The following is a 16,469-nucleotide window of genomic DNA, read 5'->3' as shown; positions in this document are numbered from 1 at the left end:
AGCAGGTTATACAAGAAGCTGCAAAAGTGCTGCTAGCATTTCTTAGTGCCTGGTCTTGCTTGAGACCCAATGTTTGTAACAAATCACAGTTAGACAGAGATCCTCTTGTACTCCCAAATTCTAATAGCATGCCATGTTCATGCCTTGTTTGCCTCCCTTCACAACTGCATTTATTCCAAATAGGACTTTGGACAGAAGGTGTAATTTAACCCATGAGTTTGATTCATTATTTGCTTCTAAGTATTCTGAAAATTCCACAACACCTACTGCTATTTCAAAAATACTTCTTTTTTCTTTCTCTTTTCCTTTTTCTCTTTTTCCTCCCTTCTTCTTTATTCTTTCCTGTTCCTGTTCCTATTCCTGTTCCTTTTCCCTTTTCCATTTTTTTCCTTGTTTCACTTCTTTTTTGTTTTTCTTTTCTGTTTAATTTTTGGCTTTTGACTTCTAACTTGACTTTGACTTCCTATTTCTCTTTTTCTTTTTTTTCTTTTCCTTATTTAATGAGGATTTGTTGGTGTTCCAAAACACATTTTCTTCCATCAGGCCCAGCTCTAATTCCCCAGTCAGGTCTAACATCTGTATCTGTCTCAGCAGCTGCATTCTTTCACTGATGCACTAATGCACTGAAACAAATGCCCAAGGTGTAGCTTAGTGGTTCTGAATCAATTTGAAAAGCTATAATAGTGTCCTCCTTCTGGAAGTATCTGTTTACTAGCTCCTACAGTGATAATCTCTGAGTTATGGCTGTTTAGGGTAAGTAGTGACAACCACTGTCTTTTTTTAAATTAATCACAAGATGGTGTTCCCTGAAGATATGCCAGTTTGCAGTCTTGGTGCCTGCATGTGAATTAATACACCTGGCAGCCATCTAAATTTAACTGTTTACCACTGCCAACTTTTTCTGGGCTTGTTCTTCCACTGTGCAGTTAATACATTACCTGAGAGCTGTCAGCTTTTCTCCAAAATATCATTGTTTCTCAGTTGCAGTAGCCACTGCAGGGATGGAGGCAAAGGAGGAGGAAGTGAAATACCAGTGGTCTGACACAGATTGTGTCACAACCTGCACAAGCTCTCACAGCCACATTGCAGTGCTGCTGTCCCTGCAGCTGCCTGGAGTCCATGGGCCACCTCCATACAGACCTGTCTGCAGGCTGAATATGCCATGTGGATACCACCTTAGCTGAAAGCATTCTTGCCCTAAAATCAGGAGTGGGTCCAAGTTTTGCATAGGTTGTGTGACCTGCCTGGGAGGCAAGTAAGGGAGACACCCTTCAGAGAATGAGCTTCTCCTGACCAAACCAGACCCTTCACTGGGAAAAAGCTCTTTCCTCTCCCAGGCAACAGGATCTCATGCCCTAAAACAGCTGAGGAGCTGCTTCATTAGCACTACTGCTTAAGTCAGATGTGACATTTTGTCCACATTCCTCTTAAACTTTTTCCTATGTAATAAGTTATTGTATAGGTTTTTTATGTTTGTAAACAGCTCAGAGACAAGATTTCTTCTTTCTTTCTTGAGAGAATAGTCTGTAATCAATTGTACAAAGTTTAACTTCTGCTTTTTGACAAATTCTCCATTTCTGTTCAGATTCTTTCTTCAAATCCTGTGTTCATATATTCAATTTGTTATTCTAAGATTTTTCTCCCCAGTACAGATATTTACCCATGTTTTGCCCCATCCTCCCAAGATTACTCCCATATGTCCTTTAAGCTCATCACATCATTAAGCACACACCTAATTCAGTCCATATTTCCAAGATTATTTGCTCATATATACATTTTAAATGTGCTTGATATAATCCAGCCCATTTTCACTACTTTTTAAAAATTATTATTTTTCCTTTATTCATTTCCCACAGTGATAATCACACTGGGAAACAGTACTCATATCTGAACCATTTTGATTATTGCACCTCAAGTCTACTGCCTTCCTGTCTTTTGGTACTGAATGATTACTGCCACTGGGCATTGGTCTCTATGCTCTGTTCCTCAAAACCATGGAAGTATGAGCATACCATTGTGGATTTTCATAGTGTGAGTGAAATTAAGCCATTTGATTGTTTTTGATAATCATTCCAGTATTTCATGGGAACCAGGTGTTTAACAGAGTGTAGTTCCCAGAATGATTTGTTTCCCTGCTTTAGATTATAATTAGTACTGCATTTACTCTTGCTCTGTTCTGTTGCATTCACAGCTATCTGTGGCTGCTCAGAACTAATTAGCAGTCATGCAATAAATACATTTGCTAATTTCCTATAAAATCTGGGATGGTTCCCATTTCTATAGCCTGCCATGGGCATAAGCAACTGTTTCTTGCTGCTTACCTTACCTACTGTTTGACGATACTCCTTCCTGAAGATGTAAGGATCCAAACCAACTTTATTACTAAAAGTTAATGGGAAAATATTAAAATATATTCCTGAATCATAACACTTCCTGGGTAGCTCTTCAGTTCTGCTCTCCCCTTGATCCCAAACAGATTTGCCATATTTGCCCAAATATTATGGTACTCCTGTAGAACTTGACTCCTCTTAAGCCATGTAAGCAATCAGAGTCTGCAGCTTTGCTGACCTCACTTTATCCCAAACCTTCTCAGTGGCCATTGCGACAAGGCAAAATATAATAATTGTGTTGAGTGAGATTCCAGAAAGGCACAGAGCCTGTTCCTGTTTGGGTGCCTCTGCCTTTTCTTTTGGCACAGCTGTGGGTGCAGAAACAGGAAGACAGGAGAGGGTTTTTAATTGCAGCTAGGCGATACAGACTTTACTATTTGCCTCTTTCAGGAAAGCGAGTTCATTAGAACCGGCTTGCGAGTCCCAGCAGTGAGACCAGAGTGCTCGGGATGATCACGTGCTTGGTGTTTCTCAGCAGCTGCTTTCCCAGCTCGTGGTCTAATTGAATCCTGCTCCTTCCCACAGCTCCACTCTGACATGGACAGGGGAGATGGTTCTATCAATACATCCTGTCGGGGAGAGGGAGTGGCATTGTGTTCACCGATTGACGACACGACAGGGGACATCCCATGCCATTCAGCGGCTGGACCGGGAAGAAAGGGTCCCAGTACACGCTCAGAGCGCAGGCTCTGGACACAGTTGCGAACGGGCCGGCCCATGGAGCCAGAGTCAGAGTTCATCATCAAAATCCAAGACATCAATGACAATGAGCCCAAGTTCCTGGATGGACCTTACGTAGCCTCTGTTCCAGAAATGTCACCTGTGGGTAAGACAGATTTTGTGGAGTCTCTTTCCCTTATCAGCAGGTTAACCTTATCAGGTTACTAAAACACAAACTCCCTGACTCCTTGATCTCAGCTTCTGCCCCTTGCACAGGAGCTGCAGGACAGAGGAGCTTATCCTGGGGTACCTGCTTGCTGTAGAAAAGAGACAACAGGCTTTATATCAGCATCAGCTCCTCTGAAAGCAAACATGCCTGAGAGCTGAAAAAAGGTGTGATTCAAGCATGCCATGTTCAGGCAATTTGTAGTAACATAATGCCCCTTCTCCTCTGACATCAGATGGTAGAATAATAATGTCCATTAGACTGCCATTACCATCCCGAAAATAACACAGTGTTTCCAGCCTAATCAGGTTGCTCATTTACTGTCCAGGAGCTTTTGAAAACGTGGAGACGTGAAAACAATCATTCACTCCTTCTAATTCATGTAAGCCTGCACTAAACAAAGTTCAGTGAATCCTGAGATTCTGGTACTATTTGCTGTCCACTTTTACAAAATGGGATCATGTAGAAGTCACTCCTGTTATTGCGATGCAGAAGACAAACAGCAGCCTTCCTATCTTCCTATCCTTACACAAGTCAGGAGAAATTATTTCCATACAAGAAATGAAATAATCACATAAAATATTGGTTTTCCTGGACTTCTTTTCTTTGTTTTTGAGTTGTCTTTGTTTGCTTATTGCCTTTTGGCTCTGTGACATCACTGCAGATACCATATAAATTTCATGTCCTGAAGTTACATATATGCTTCAACTTCTCATTCTTCAATATTATGTTGACATAAAGCTAGAGAGAGGCATCAAATACAGAAGTTTCAGTCAGAAATAATGTTTCTTAATGGTAATGGCTAGCTTGAATTCGGATTTATCTTCAAGTGCTTATCTAGTAACATCAGATTTGTTTGTAACACAAAACATTATGTAGAAGGCTAGATGCATTCATAAAGGCATTGTCTGACACTTTTAGGAGTCAAAACCCACACATATTTCAGTTGTACCTCGCTTTCTCCTTGTTCTTGATAAATTACATCACCTGCAAGCCATTACTAGCTTCAGAGGAAACAGACCTTGGAAACCAATTGAAAAAAGAAATATATATGCCTCTGTGTGGGTTGCAAAAGCACTTCAGCAGTGTATAATCTCTAGGCCATGCAATGTAAACTGCAGTCCAACAGAGAGATTATCTTAGAGATACATCCCTTCATGCTCACTGTTTGTGTACAATTTCCATCCCTCAGTCAACTTACAGCACCTATGGGCCTGCTACAACAGTTCATGATTTATGTCAGCAGAGCTGTGGAACTTCTTTGAGCTGCCTCCTAATAACATTTAAAATCCAGACAAGGGGAAAAGAAGCAAGCAGTATATAATTACCATCTCTTTGCCAACCATAACAAAGTACTGTTAGTTCAGCAATTCTGTAACTGTGGTCCATAGAGTACTTGCTCTTTTATAGCTTCCTATAGAAGCATGATAAATTAATACCTACTAATTCCCTTAGTGCTAATGAGGTACAAGTACGAGCAATAAGTACAAGCACTACGAGCATGAAGTGAAAAAGTTAGGTTTGGGAAAGCTCTTGTTAGCCATTTCAATGTACTTTGAACTGTGTACTTTTCCTGCCAGCTCTTTATCCCACAAGGTCTTACCTTGATGGTTTTTTTTTCAGGCACCTCTGTTATCCAGGTGACAGCGACAGATGCTGATGACCCAACCTATGGGAACAGTGCGAGAGTCGTGTACAGTATTCTCCAAGGACAACCATATTTCTCTGTGGACTCTCGGACAGGTACGTTATTTCACAGGGAAAGAGTCAGTGTGAAAACCAAAAGAAAAAGTTGCAAGCAGAAAAAAAGGGCAGTGCATCATAGCTGTGGTCAGAGAAATGTGTTTCTGTGGCGTGGAGCCAAGACAGAGCAGCACTGTGCAAGCAGTAAAGTAATGCTGTGGCAGTGAGCTCCAGAAGAAGAACGTGCTTTTTCCAGTGATATATTCCTCTGAATGACCATATTCTGCTACTCAGGATCTGGATCGGTTTGGTGCTGTAAATACTCTTGCTGGCTTCTATCACTGAAAAATGTCTTCAACAGATCTAGTTGATAACAAGACTTAGCGGGGAGAAAAACCATCTGTGAACCAGTCAGGACTGGAAAGTGCAAGCTAAAGGATGCAGTTATCTGAAGTAGTTTTACCTAAGGGTGTCCTTGTTAATAACCTTACATTTATCTATAGGACACCCTCTCTGTTTTGCTTGCTTTCTCTCTCTCTTTTCTCTATATATCCAAGGTTTATATTCAAAGGTGGAATCTGACAGATTTTGACAGTTTCTAAAGGGCATCTGCAGTGCTAAGGTCAGAAACTCGTGAGACAAGTCACTGCAGAGCCCTAGGGGATGACATAGGAAAAATACTAAATAAACTTCTTCTAAAGTTAGCAGTTTACAGGATAGGTGCTCTAGCCAAAGACAAACTTGTCTGTGGCATGTTATTTTCTCAGCTTTGTTCATAGTTATGATATAAATAAACTACTCATTCTCCTTTTGTAATCAGGTATCAACCACCAGCAAATAAGGGTATAATCATGAGATTTGCTGAGTACCACATTTTTTCTAAGAAATATTCAGGGTCAGATCCAGTCCAGATTTAACCACTAGAATGCAGCTTATACAGAAGATAGGCCCATAAGTCCAAAATCATGTACTTTATCAGTACTTAACTCCAAAAAAGTCTTTTTCTCCTCTGATTAATTTCCCAGTCACTTAGATCTGCATCTCTGAACAGGCTCAGAGATGTCTCAGTCTTTAGCTGCCTCAGGCAGCTGGACTGACATTTAGAGTAAGCATTGTTGTGAGCCAGGAGCCATTTCCCTATCATAAGCACAGAACTGTAATCAGCTTCCCCTGTGCAAACTCACCTATGGGATTTGGTAGCTCACAAAATGCAATTGTCACTCTGACATTCTCCTAAAACAGAGCTAGAGCATAAGTGACCAGCAGCTCCTTTGTGTTGATATATACTGATTAAAACATCCAATAGTGGGCAACTCATTTCAGTGCAGTCCTCCTATAGTAACACTTGGAGTCCTTACCATTTACCTCCCAACACGGCCTCTTGGTTCCAGAGGTGTGCTCCTATTCCTATTCTGTCACTGTCCTCAAGGTGCTGAACAAGTGTCTATGTGAAAGCACAACTTCAAAGCAAAGTTGAGAGCCTCCTCCTCTCTTTTTCCAGAGTACTTTTACAGTCTGACCACAATCATATTCCCCTAGAAGATAAAAGAACTCTCCCACTTCCTAAGAAACCATCTGGCTGTTACAGAAAAGAAAGGACATCACCTCTGCTTTTACTATTTTCTGAAGAGTACAAACCTCACTCAGTTTAGTGAAAGAAATGGTTCCAGTACATTTCTTTGGAAGATCTGAGGATCTTAACCTTTCCCATAGCCTTTCCTATAGCCCTAAGGGTGGGTTTTATATTCACCACCATCCTTAGCATTTCTTTGCTGACTGTGTGCAGCAGAATCAGATGCTCTGCATTGCTGCACCTCAGGGTACCTGATCTGGCTCTGATTCTTGGTGTCCTGTACTAGCCCTCCTCTAGGGACTGGAGGTCCCAAAGATAGGCATGACAGAGTCTGGGGTTTAGGCACTGATGTCTTTTTTAGGTCAAGCAGGAGTGGAAATTCCCTACAAAGTGTTCATATATGGACAAAACACTTCCCAAAATGCTAAGTATTTTCATACCTTATTTATATATCACTGGGAGCTGAGGAACTGCAGCATTTCACAGGAGGCACTCAGCTTTGCAGGATGGGACTCAGAAGGACTCCATGCAGGAAGATTAAAGTAACGCACTGCGAGTTGCTGCGTACCGGTCACTATTTCTTCCCTTTACACACAGTGATAATTACCAACGCAATATCTTTTTACTGCTTTTTTATTAAACCCATACATTGTATTCCTGCTAAAAATAAAGACTAAATGCAGATCAATCAGGTTAATAGTGTCCTGATGTGCAAGTGCGATGTGACTGGGATGGTGCCTGGGGCTGACACATTTGCTCCCACCTCGAAGGGTATCCCAAACACGTCTCTAGCAAGGGATTATCCTATGGCAGCGCATCCATCCCGTGGCTGCACTGCCGGCTGCTCGATGGAGTACTCTGGAGGTTCTGGAGGGCTGGCAGGGGCTGGCAGGGGCTGGCAGGCTGCAGGACGGAGAGCCGGGAGCAGCGGGAGCTCCTGGCATCCCGCGGCACCGGCGGCGCTGCTCGGCCGGCGCTCGCAGCCTCCATAAGAGAAGTGTTGCTGCCACCTCATGTCCTCTCACAGTAGTGTTACCCCGAAGGGAAGGGACGCCCTGCGGTCTGGGGAAGCAGGGTGGCCCCTCCGGAGCGTCTCCCCACATTCTGCATCGCAGCTCCAGCCCGGGTCCCGAAGGACACGAGCAAAGCCCGCGGGCTCATGCCAGGCGGTCTCCAGGACTGCGTGCGCAGCAACGCTCTGGAAAACTTGTCCTGGTGGATCTTTTAGCAAAGCACATCGCTTCCAGCTTTTGTGCAGAGATACTCATCCTCAGCAGGGCCGTAATTCAAGGTAGCGCGCTGTTCCCAAAAAGCTTTTTCTTGGAAGGCAACATTTTAATTTTGAACAGGCAGCCTGTCCCAGAGCTGATGCATTTTAACTGGCTTCTTTAAAATTCACACCTTCTGTTAACCTAGATTCCACTTGGGTGAGTTTTACTCTGCCAGGAAAGGTGGGACCCAGTGCAGAGCCTGGTCTCATTCCTGACACAGGGAATGGGACACAGTAACAAGAGCCCTCCGCCCTCGTTGTGTATTCTCTAACTGCCGTTCTCTTTTGTTCCCCAAACGCCTTTCCACCCTCAATCTCAGGCTTAATTAGAACAGCGCTAATGAACATGGACCGAGAAGCAAAAGAATATTATGAAGTGATTATCCAGGCCAAGGACATGGGTGGACAGCTGGGAGGATTAGCTGGAACAACCACAGTCAACATCACTCTCTCTGATGTCAACGACAATCCACCCAGATTTCCACAGAGTGAGTACCCGTGGTGCCACGACAGGCGAGAAGGGGTAGCTGAGTTTTATATCTGATGTTTGCTCTCATGACAGCCATTTTCAAACTCAGGATTGTGACAACCAGAGATGGGCAGAATTTCAGATTCGATGCAGAACTCTCCTTCAGAAAAATGTCAAAAGGAATTATTCAACACCTTGCCTTTCAGAAAAAAGTTTCTGACCTCCAAAATTATCAAAAACAACACTTTTTTTAAAGGATGAGAAATTAATTTACAGAAAAAAGAAGAAGAACTGTTGTGTTTAGACTGCTCATGGCCATTGCCTTTGGCTACTAATTGCTGCTCTGATTGTCTTTTCATCCTATCTCCAGAGGATGTCTCTCAAATCAGGGACATGTGGTGGTGCTGGAAGTTGAAAGATAATTCATTCAACCCTCCAGCCAGGCCACAGCAGGGGAGCGTCTGGGAGCTGTGCTGCCAGTGTGGAGTGGGTTGTCACACAGGCTGTTCTCTGGGAAAGGTTCCTCTAAACCTTGGCAATATACAGTTAAACCCTAACATATGTAACAGCCATTCTTAATGGGTGCAAAAATAGGCGACTCCACTCTTATCAGAAACACTACTTTGTGTTTGCAAAAGTGAACTTCAAAACAAGATTTGCAATATTTTGCTCTTTGTTTATAAGAATTTTTTATCACATTTATTTACATAATTCTATATTGTCATTAAAATTTTGAAAGAAGCTTTTCAGTTTTTTATTGGACTAAATCTTTCAAGGGATGTAATTTGGGGTTTTAAAGAAAACTGATTCTTTTAGTGGTACAAATCAATCTCAAGCCATTTTGTTTCTGACAGTTTTCTCATTTAGCTCAGTAATGCAAACTCCTCCAGTTCTTTTTGTTGGTATTCTTCTTCTCCATCTGTTTTTGCATGTTGTACTGCTAAATCAAAGTGTTCCACTAAGATCAGCAAGAAATCTCAACTTCCACTTTTATTCTTCTGTTAAAGCAACTTATGAGCACACCATTGCCAACTGTGTTTTGAAAGTGGCATGAATTGCAACTGATATCAGACTCTTAAGAAAAATTACAATTCATCAAACCTCATCCTTGGTGTTATTCTGCCTTGTAAATTTGGTGCAGTCAACAGAAGGGGTGCATCAAGGAAGGTTTGAAAATAAAGCATGATGCCAGAGATGTATTTTAGCTACAACATTTATATTTTCAAAACACACTTTTAAAACAGCAGGTTGTTCTTTCCCCAGTCTTGTGGCTAAGCAAATTAGGAATGCAACAAATGTGCTCAAGACAGTGTTTATAGGGAGAGGCAATACATTTTAATAGAATAACTGGTAAATCTGAAAGAAACAGACAAGCTCCTGAGCTTTCTTCAGGGCTGAAAAGAAGTTTGCAGGGACTTGAGGAAGGATTTGTGGTGCTCAAAACTTACGTTTATTCCTGTGTACAAACTGATCTACTAAAAAGAGGCCTGTCCTATTAAATCTGTTCCATATCCTGCTTTGTATCGTGGCTGCAGCATCACTGGTGTTAATTGCCCTACTTTTCTAGTTGAAGTTTGTATCTTCAAGCGTAATGCAGTTTTTTAAAAAAAACCCATTCAACAAACCTGTTGCTATAACAAACGCCTAAATAAAACTTCCCCAGGAAATTCGGCTGGGCTGTGGCTTTTTAAAGGAAATCACACAGCTGTCACAGCTTTGGGACAGGTATTACAGACTCTGTAGGCCAGTGTCATGGCCTCCCTGATCAGCTCTTTGCATTGCTTTGCAGTGTTTTGGCTCCTCTTCACAGCCTGTTTTTTCTCCTCTCTCCCTCTGTGCTGCTTGTGCCAGAGCACTATCAGATGAGTGTGCTGGAGTCTGCTCCTGTCAGCTCCACCGTGGGCCGTGTGGTTGCTAAAGACCTGGACGAAGGCATTAATGCAGAGATGAAATACAGCCTTGTGGATGGAGATGGATTGGATGTCTTTGATATTAACACTGATCCTAATTACCAAGTTGGCATCATCACTGTGAGAAAGGTAAAAAAGTTTCCTTTTTATAGTAATTTATATGACTCACTGTCCTGATTACACTTTATGTGTGGAATATTCCCTTATGCCTGCAGCAACTTGGTTCCCATTATGTGACAGTAGCCCCTTTCCAGCTGTAAAACACAATATCTTTAACATTTATTGCTAAAATATGAAAGCAGGCTGCATTCCTAGGAACAACTTTTATAAAGTGGGAACAGCATTAGCATAAACATGTCTTTTCCCACCAGAGGAATGCTCTGATTCCCTATTTATCTATTTAAATATTCTCTGTAGCTTAATTATCCTACAATGCAAGAAATTAGATCAATATTTGCATTTGAACTGTACATATTTTTCACTCTGGTGTTCCACAAACAATAATAAAGCATGCCTAGGAATTATTTATAAACCAATAAAACCCAGGCAGTGGTATTTTTTTTAATTGCTGCTTGAAGATCCATAAATGCTAATTAGGCTAGAGGAAGCTGTCTCTAAAATGGCAGCTGTGAAACTGCTGGTACTTTGTACCACAGGCTATGCAGGAAGGCATGGAGTATTTTGCTTAGGCTCCCTGCTATGGGATATTTATTCTACAATCTTACATAAATGTTAGAAGTTCAACTCTGTTTCTAGGGTATGAAATTGTAACCATATTTCTGCCTAAGCATATCTAGTGTACTAATAAGGAAGTGTAGTTTCCATTTAAATAGCCTGGGATTAAATTGTGCACTAAAATGAAACAATACAGGGGAGAGCTTTGACCTTGCAAGCCTCTATGCCCTACAGCAAAGCATTTAAGCGTGTATTTATGGTCACCATTCCCTGGCTCTTTTTTTGTGCATATTAGTCCCCAAAGTTAAGCATATCTTCTGAAATGAAATAGATCTTGAATGCAAACTCTAATGTATTTTTCCACTCATTTATCAATGAAAGAAAACAGTTTCTTTGGAGAAAATGTGTCAATAAGCTTGACCTTTGTTATTATGAATACAGTTTTGCTACATGTTCATGTATGTCCAGAGGAGTTATAAAATGTATGGTATCAATCATACCAGACATGTACTGGCATCAGGTACATATTGCTCAATCCGCCTGCTGTACATAAACATTTGTAATATTTTATGTATGTCTCTACCTTTATGCTGTGATTATCAATAGCCAAACACTGGGAAAGTTGTCCTTTGAATCTACTCAAGAAACAAAGAACATTTAACTGGTGTTGATACAAAAGGATATCAAAATGGGGAGAGAGAGAATTTCTAAAACAAGAATGAAATCCTATTTTAAAGTAAGCAAAATTTTCCCTTTAACTTTTATTGACAGATTTCCCAAGCAAAATAATTAGGACTTCTAACAGGTGCCAGAAAGCCAGAATTTACAGTTTGCAGTTACTTACAAGACTGTTGCTTGTGGTGTTGTGGCTACTTATCACAGCCTACTAATCCCACAAAATGTTGAGCACCTCCTGAAGATTTACAGTCCTTCCAAGCTCCCTGCCTGGGTGACTGATGCTCACCCTACCTTTCTCTTCTCCCTGCCTTCCCTTTTGCACTGCCCATGGAAGGCAGGGCAGTGGGTTACCCAGACAGCACAGCTCACAAGAGAGCCCTGTTCTGTCCTGCCTTCCTCCCCTGACATTTCCTGATCAATCACTTTCTCACAGTGGGTCTTGCTAAATTCCCCCCTGCATGGTGCCACCTCTCAGTGCCTGTGTCAGCACGAGAATGAGTACAAGGACAAGGACAAGGACAAGGACAAGGACAAGGAGCACTTTCCATGGGCTGCCTCTCCTCTTGGCTGTGTTTTGCAGCATGCTAAGTTCACAGGCGAAAGCAGCTTGCCTGCCCTGCCCATGGGACCAGCATTGGGAAGAAGTTTGAATGCACCTGTGGGAGACAAATCTGATGAGGGGGACAGTAGTGTTGCATTAGCACAGGAGAGAAATGGGAGGGAAAGTCATCTTTGACAATGAAGGCAAACAGGAACATCAAAAATGTGATAGTCTAGCATACTTGTCTGATTTTTCTCATTTTTCAAACTTCTAGGGTGATCATGTGTTTTAATAATGTAATTGGGTTTTATAGCTGTTAAGTGTGTCTGTGATTTAAATACTTGTTTTTATAACTTAGCTTTGTAGTGTACATGCAGTGTTTCTCATGCAGTTTTCTTTACGTGGGAAAAAAAATAAATCTAATGGCGTCTTTCTTAGTATATGCTTAGCCTCCTTTGCATTGCACATTCCTTGGCAGATGGACAATAAGTGTTGCTTGGTCCTGTGAATATCTTACTGCTACTTTTACAGTGCATAAATATTCAACTGGTAGACAATAATGACTCTGCAGCCAGAGATATTACATCTGTAGACCTCACCAAACCCTTGCTGACAAGTGCTGTGCCTGCAGTAGTCACTGATGTACCAGGTGGAACTAAAGGCAGCAGGAGCAAGTTTCAGATTACCTGTTTGCAGCTGCTGCCACAGACTGCACAGTTTGTACTGCCTCAGTCACATAGCATCTCCAGCAACACTGGACCATCATATCCCCAGCACAAGAAACCAGTTCCCATTCCAGTCTTCATTCCTCACTCTCATTTTACTGAATGCTGAGTGATTTTCAGTTTTATACTTTAAAGAAGGCCAGCCTTTAGTCAGGCATTCCTGTGCAGGATATCAGTACTGGTAATTTATTGTGAAAGCATGAGCTTTGATATGTCACTGCAACGTTCCCACTTCTGAAGAAGGAAGCTGTTGCAGCAGCAGGGAAGTGCTGGAGACTTGATTAAATTCAGGAGGTGTTTTGAGGCCCATAGTAAACACTGCTGCCATGCCTGAGCATGGAAATCTTCTGCTGATGCTGTGTAAACCAATACACACCTCATGGCTGCAGAACTGGCTAGCTGCCCCATTGAGCATGGCAGGAAAGAAATGGGTTATGACTGGCAAGGGAGAACTTTATTGCCACGTAATGATCTTTGCACCTTTGACTTCCAATTACTTTGGCACTCTCCTTCTCTTTTGTTTTGCTGCCCATTCCTATGTGTCAGTCTGGTGGTTGTTCTTCAAATAGAAAGAGCTGAATAGAAGAAGCAAAGGGGTCAGATGGGAGCAGCAGACATCTCACTGCAGTCTGGATGAACTGCTGCTGTGTGTGGTGATTCCACACATGAGGCTCAAAGCCTTATGTCCAAATAAAGACACTCTTTTTGAAAACTATTCATATAGCAAAGAGGGATGTGCCCCACTGGGTGACCCGAAGATTAGCCATTTCTTTCCTGGCACAAACTTTGTCTTGCTCAAAATCTCTGCAAGCTAAGGGAATTAATCTCTGCTGGTTTTCAGCATCAGACTTCCCCAGATTATTCAAGTAAAAGGTTATGATCATTTAACTGCAGCACAATTGCTTGCAACTTGTGACTGTAACTTGAGAAATGTGACTCTGTCCTCTGGGAGCTGTACTTCATGTGGTGACCCTTTTTTTTGTATTTTGGACTGATTCTTCCATACTGTTATTCTAGTTCATCAAATCCTTACAGTTATCTCTTACCAAGTCTGGTAAGAAGCACATTAAATATGGAATTTTTCATTCAGTTCTAAGAAGGTTTTGGAGACACCTTATTTTCTTCAGGGGTCTATGAAAACAAGATGGGAGATTAAAAAATAATTTATTGAGAGATTCAGTGTCAGCATTAGTTATTTCTATATCCATGTATGCCAAATAAGTAGTTTTATCTAAATAGGAAATCAAATTTATGTAATACTAACAGAGGAAGATGGCCTCCTTTATCCATTGTCTCAAGAAGGAAAATAAAGGGAGAAGGGAAAAGGGAAGAGGGAAAAGGTAACCATTCTCACTCCCTGCTTCAAACAATACTTGAGTTTTTAATATTTCACATTTCATATGAAGTGAAAGAGTTCCCACAGGAAGATTTCAGGGATAGTTCATAATTAAACTGCTTTGAAATGAAACTGTTCTCTGGGCAAGGAGCAGATTCAAATCCTAGCACTCATTATACCTGGAGGATGAACCCATATTTAGGATACTTACTGAAAGGAAGAGGTGAAAAAAAACCTCACTTCTAGGAAGGATGGAACATGGATAAGAACTGGAACAAGAACTTGCAAGAGAGGCTGACCATGTTCCCTGCTCCCACTGGAGCCCTTTATCAGCTTGGCACATGGGGTCTTGGAGACAAGACTCCAGTATCCTCAGGGAAAAAAATATGCTAACTGGGACCTCTGTCTCCCACGTGAGCATCCTTGTTCCTGCCACTAGGCCCATTTTTGAGGGACCAACTATCTTACCTTATTTTCAGGTACTCCCATTACTGTGTGTGTCTTCATGCATTTTCTGCAAAGTGGCATAAAATAGGTTGTATGAATCACAGCACAATGATGTAGTGGCTGCTTATATTTTCATTTAGCAAGAAGAACGAAAGAATATGCATTTTGAAGTGATCTACAAGTATTTCTCCTGGCCTTTTCAGCTAAACTATCAAATGAAAAAGTGGACAGTACCATTTCTAATGTTACTGTCTTGAAATGCTTTTTCTGCATCTGCAAATATTTATCTTTGTTGCACTTGAAATTAAAAGTAATAATGATATGGCTCAGTGTGCCTGATGATAGATACATTTTTTTCCTCCTCAGCCTTTAAGTTTTGAGAGCAAGAAAAGTTACACCTTGAAAGTAGAGGGTGCCAACCCTCACCTGGAAATGCGGTTCCTGAACCTGGGTCCCTTCCGTGACACCACCACCGTCCACATCAGTGTGGAGGATGTGGATGAGCCTCCTGTGTTCGAGCCCAGCATCTACTTCGTGGAAGTGCCCGAGGATGTGGAGATTGGGACCACCATACAGATCATTTCTGCCAAGGACCCAGATGTGACCAACAACTCCATCAGGTCTGTCCTCTCTTTGTGTGTTGCCCCACGAGCACTCCTTAGTACGTTTGGTTGGTGGGGCACTGATAAGTGAGAGGGACTCTCTATTTCCAGCCTGTAGCAGTGGTCAGTAGGTTTAGCAAACCACACCTCACACACTGAGGGCTCTGTCAAAGCAATGCAGGAGCTCTCCCTGTTCATCAGCATCAAGCCTTGCAATGAGCCAGTCAGGCATGTCCTGATAGTCTACATGAAAAATAAACCCCAGAATCTTGCCTTTGCTGGCACAAAACCTGACAGCATTGCTGAGAACCCACTGCCATCCTGATGGCAAGGTGATCAACTTGCTCATCCTTTCTCTCTCTTCTCTTTCAAAGCTTGCCTTTGTCAACAAGCTCAAACACACAAGTACTTTTGGAGTAGATTGAATACATGCTAATAAATATTCAAGAACTGCTAAATTATCTAGTGTCTGGTCAAAAATGCAGAGCTAGATATTCCCATAAGGTGGTAAGAAAGGTAAAGGTGTATTTACAGTCATGGGGGTTCATAGCTGCAACTCAGCAAGGAGCCAAAGGAGCAGATTTGTGTTCATAGCACTCTTTTGCATAGTGGCTGCCAGCCACTGCCAGCCTCATTTAGCAGAGGAGGCTGTTCTTCTCCAAGGCCAGCCCACACAGAAATTTTCGCTACCTGCAGAAGCAACTAGTGACTGCACATTGATTATCCCAGCAGGTTGGCTGCTCCTCTCGTCTGAGGGTTTTGGGAGTTGAGCTGCTGTTTCACTACCCATGCATTGGTCCAGCTTCTGAGATACCTGTGTTCAGGAACAGTCCTGGGAAATACATGAGGGAGTTGAAACATTGAGTATTAGTATGTTTTTTAAAAAGTAAAATCTAAATGAGCAATTCTGTGGGCTTCAGCTAGGACATCTGAGCAGATACAAAGCCTGTTCTTAATGGTATTGCACTCTGTGTTGCTGGTCTAATTATTTTTTTCATCTCTGCTACTTTAATATACCTATCTTTTCTTCCTACATTATGATAAGGTTATCATACTTCTCATGAAATTGTCTCAAATTCCTCAGTAAAACTATTATACTGTCGGCATTGCAATTTCATTACCCTAAATTTTTTTCCACTCGCATCCTATTTTGCTGATTACTGTCTGGCATTATCCAAATCCTGCAATGCTAACAGCTCTCTGCTAATCTGCTTAAAATAGTATAAGAATAATTCTGAAGACTATCAGAGGGCAGAATTGATCATTGTTATTTTTAATGAGGTT

The 16,469-nt window shown here is 41.7% G+C and overlaps 1 protein-coding gene across 1 annotated transcript in view; it reads left to right on the top strand.

Moving 5' to 3' along the window:
* The window catches only part of CDH20 (cadherin 20), a 117,221-nt gene that overhangs the window by 83,510 nt on the left and 17,242 nt on the right, over positions 1–16,469 (top strand). Inside the window, 10 exon segments of the mRNA XM_079302451.1 lie at positions 2,916–2,949; positions 2,952–2,992; positions 2,994–3,017; positions 3,019–3,051; positions 3,053–3,085; positions 3,087–3,216; positions 4,900–5,019; positions 8,123–8,290; positions 10,123–10,310; positions 14,950–15,203. Coding sequence (XP_079158577.1) covers positions 2,916–2,949; positions 2,952–2,992; positions 2,994–3,017; positions 3,019–3,051; positions 3,053–3,085; positions 3,087–3,216; positions 4,900–5,019; positions 8,123–8,290; positions 10,123–10,310; positions 14,950–15,203 — 1,025 coding nt within the window.

This window comes from Erithacus rubecula, assembly GCF_903797595.1.
Source record: "Erithacus rubecula genome assembly, chromosome: 3".
In the NCBI taxonomy this organism is placed as follows: Eukaryota; Metazoa; Chordata; class Aves; order Passeriformes; family Muscicapidae; genus Erithacus; species Erithacus rubecula.
Note: the sequence above shows the minus strand (reverse complement) of the source record. Positions and strands in the feature narration are given on the sequence as shown.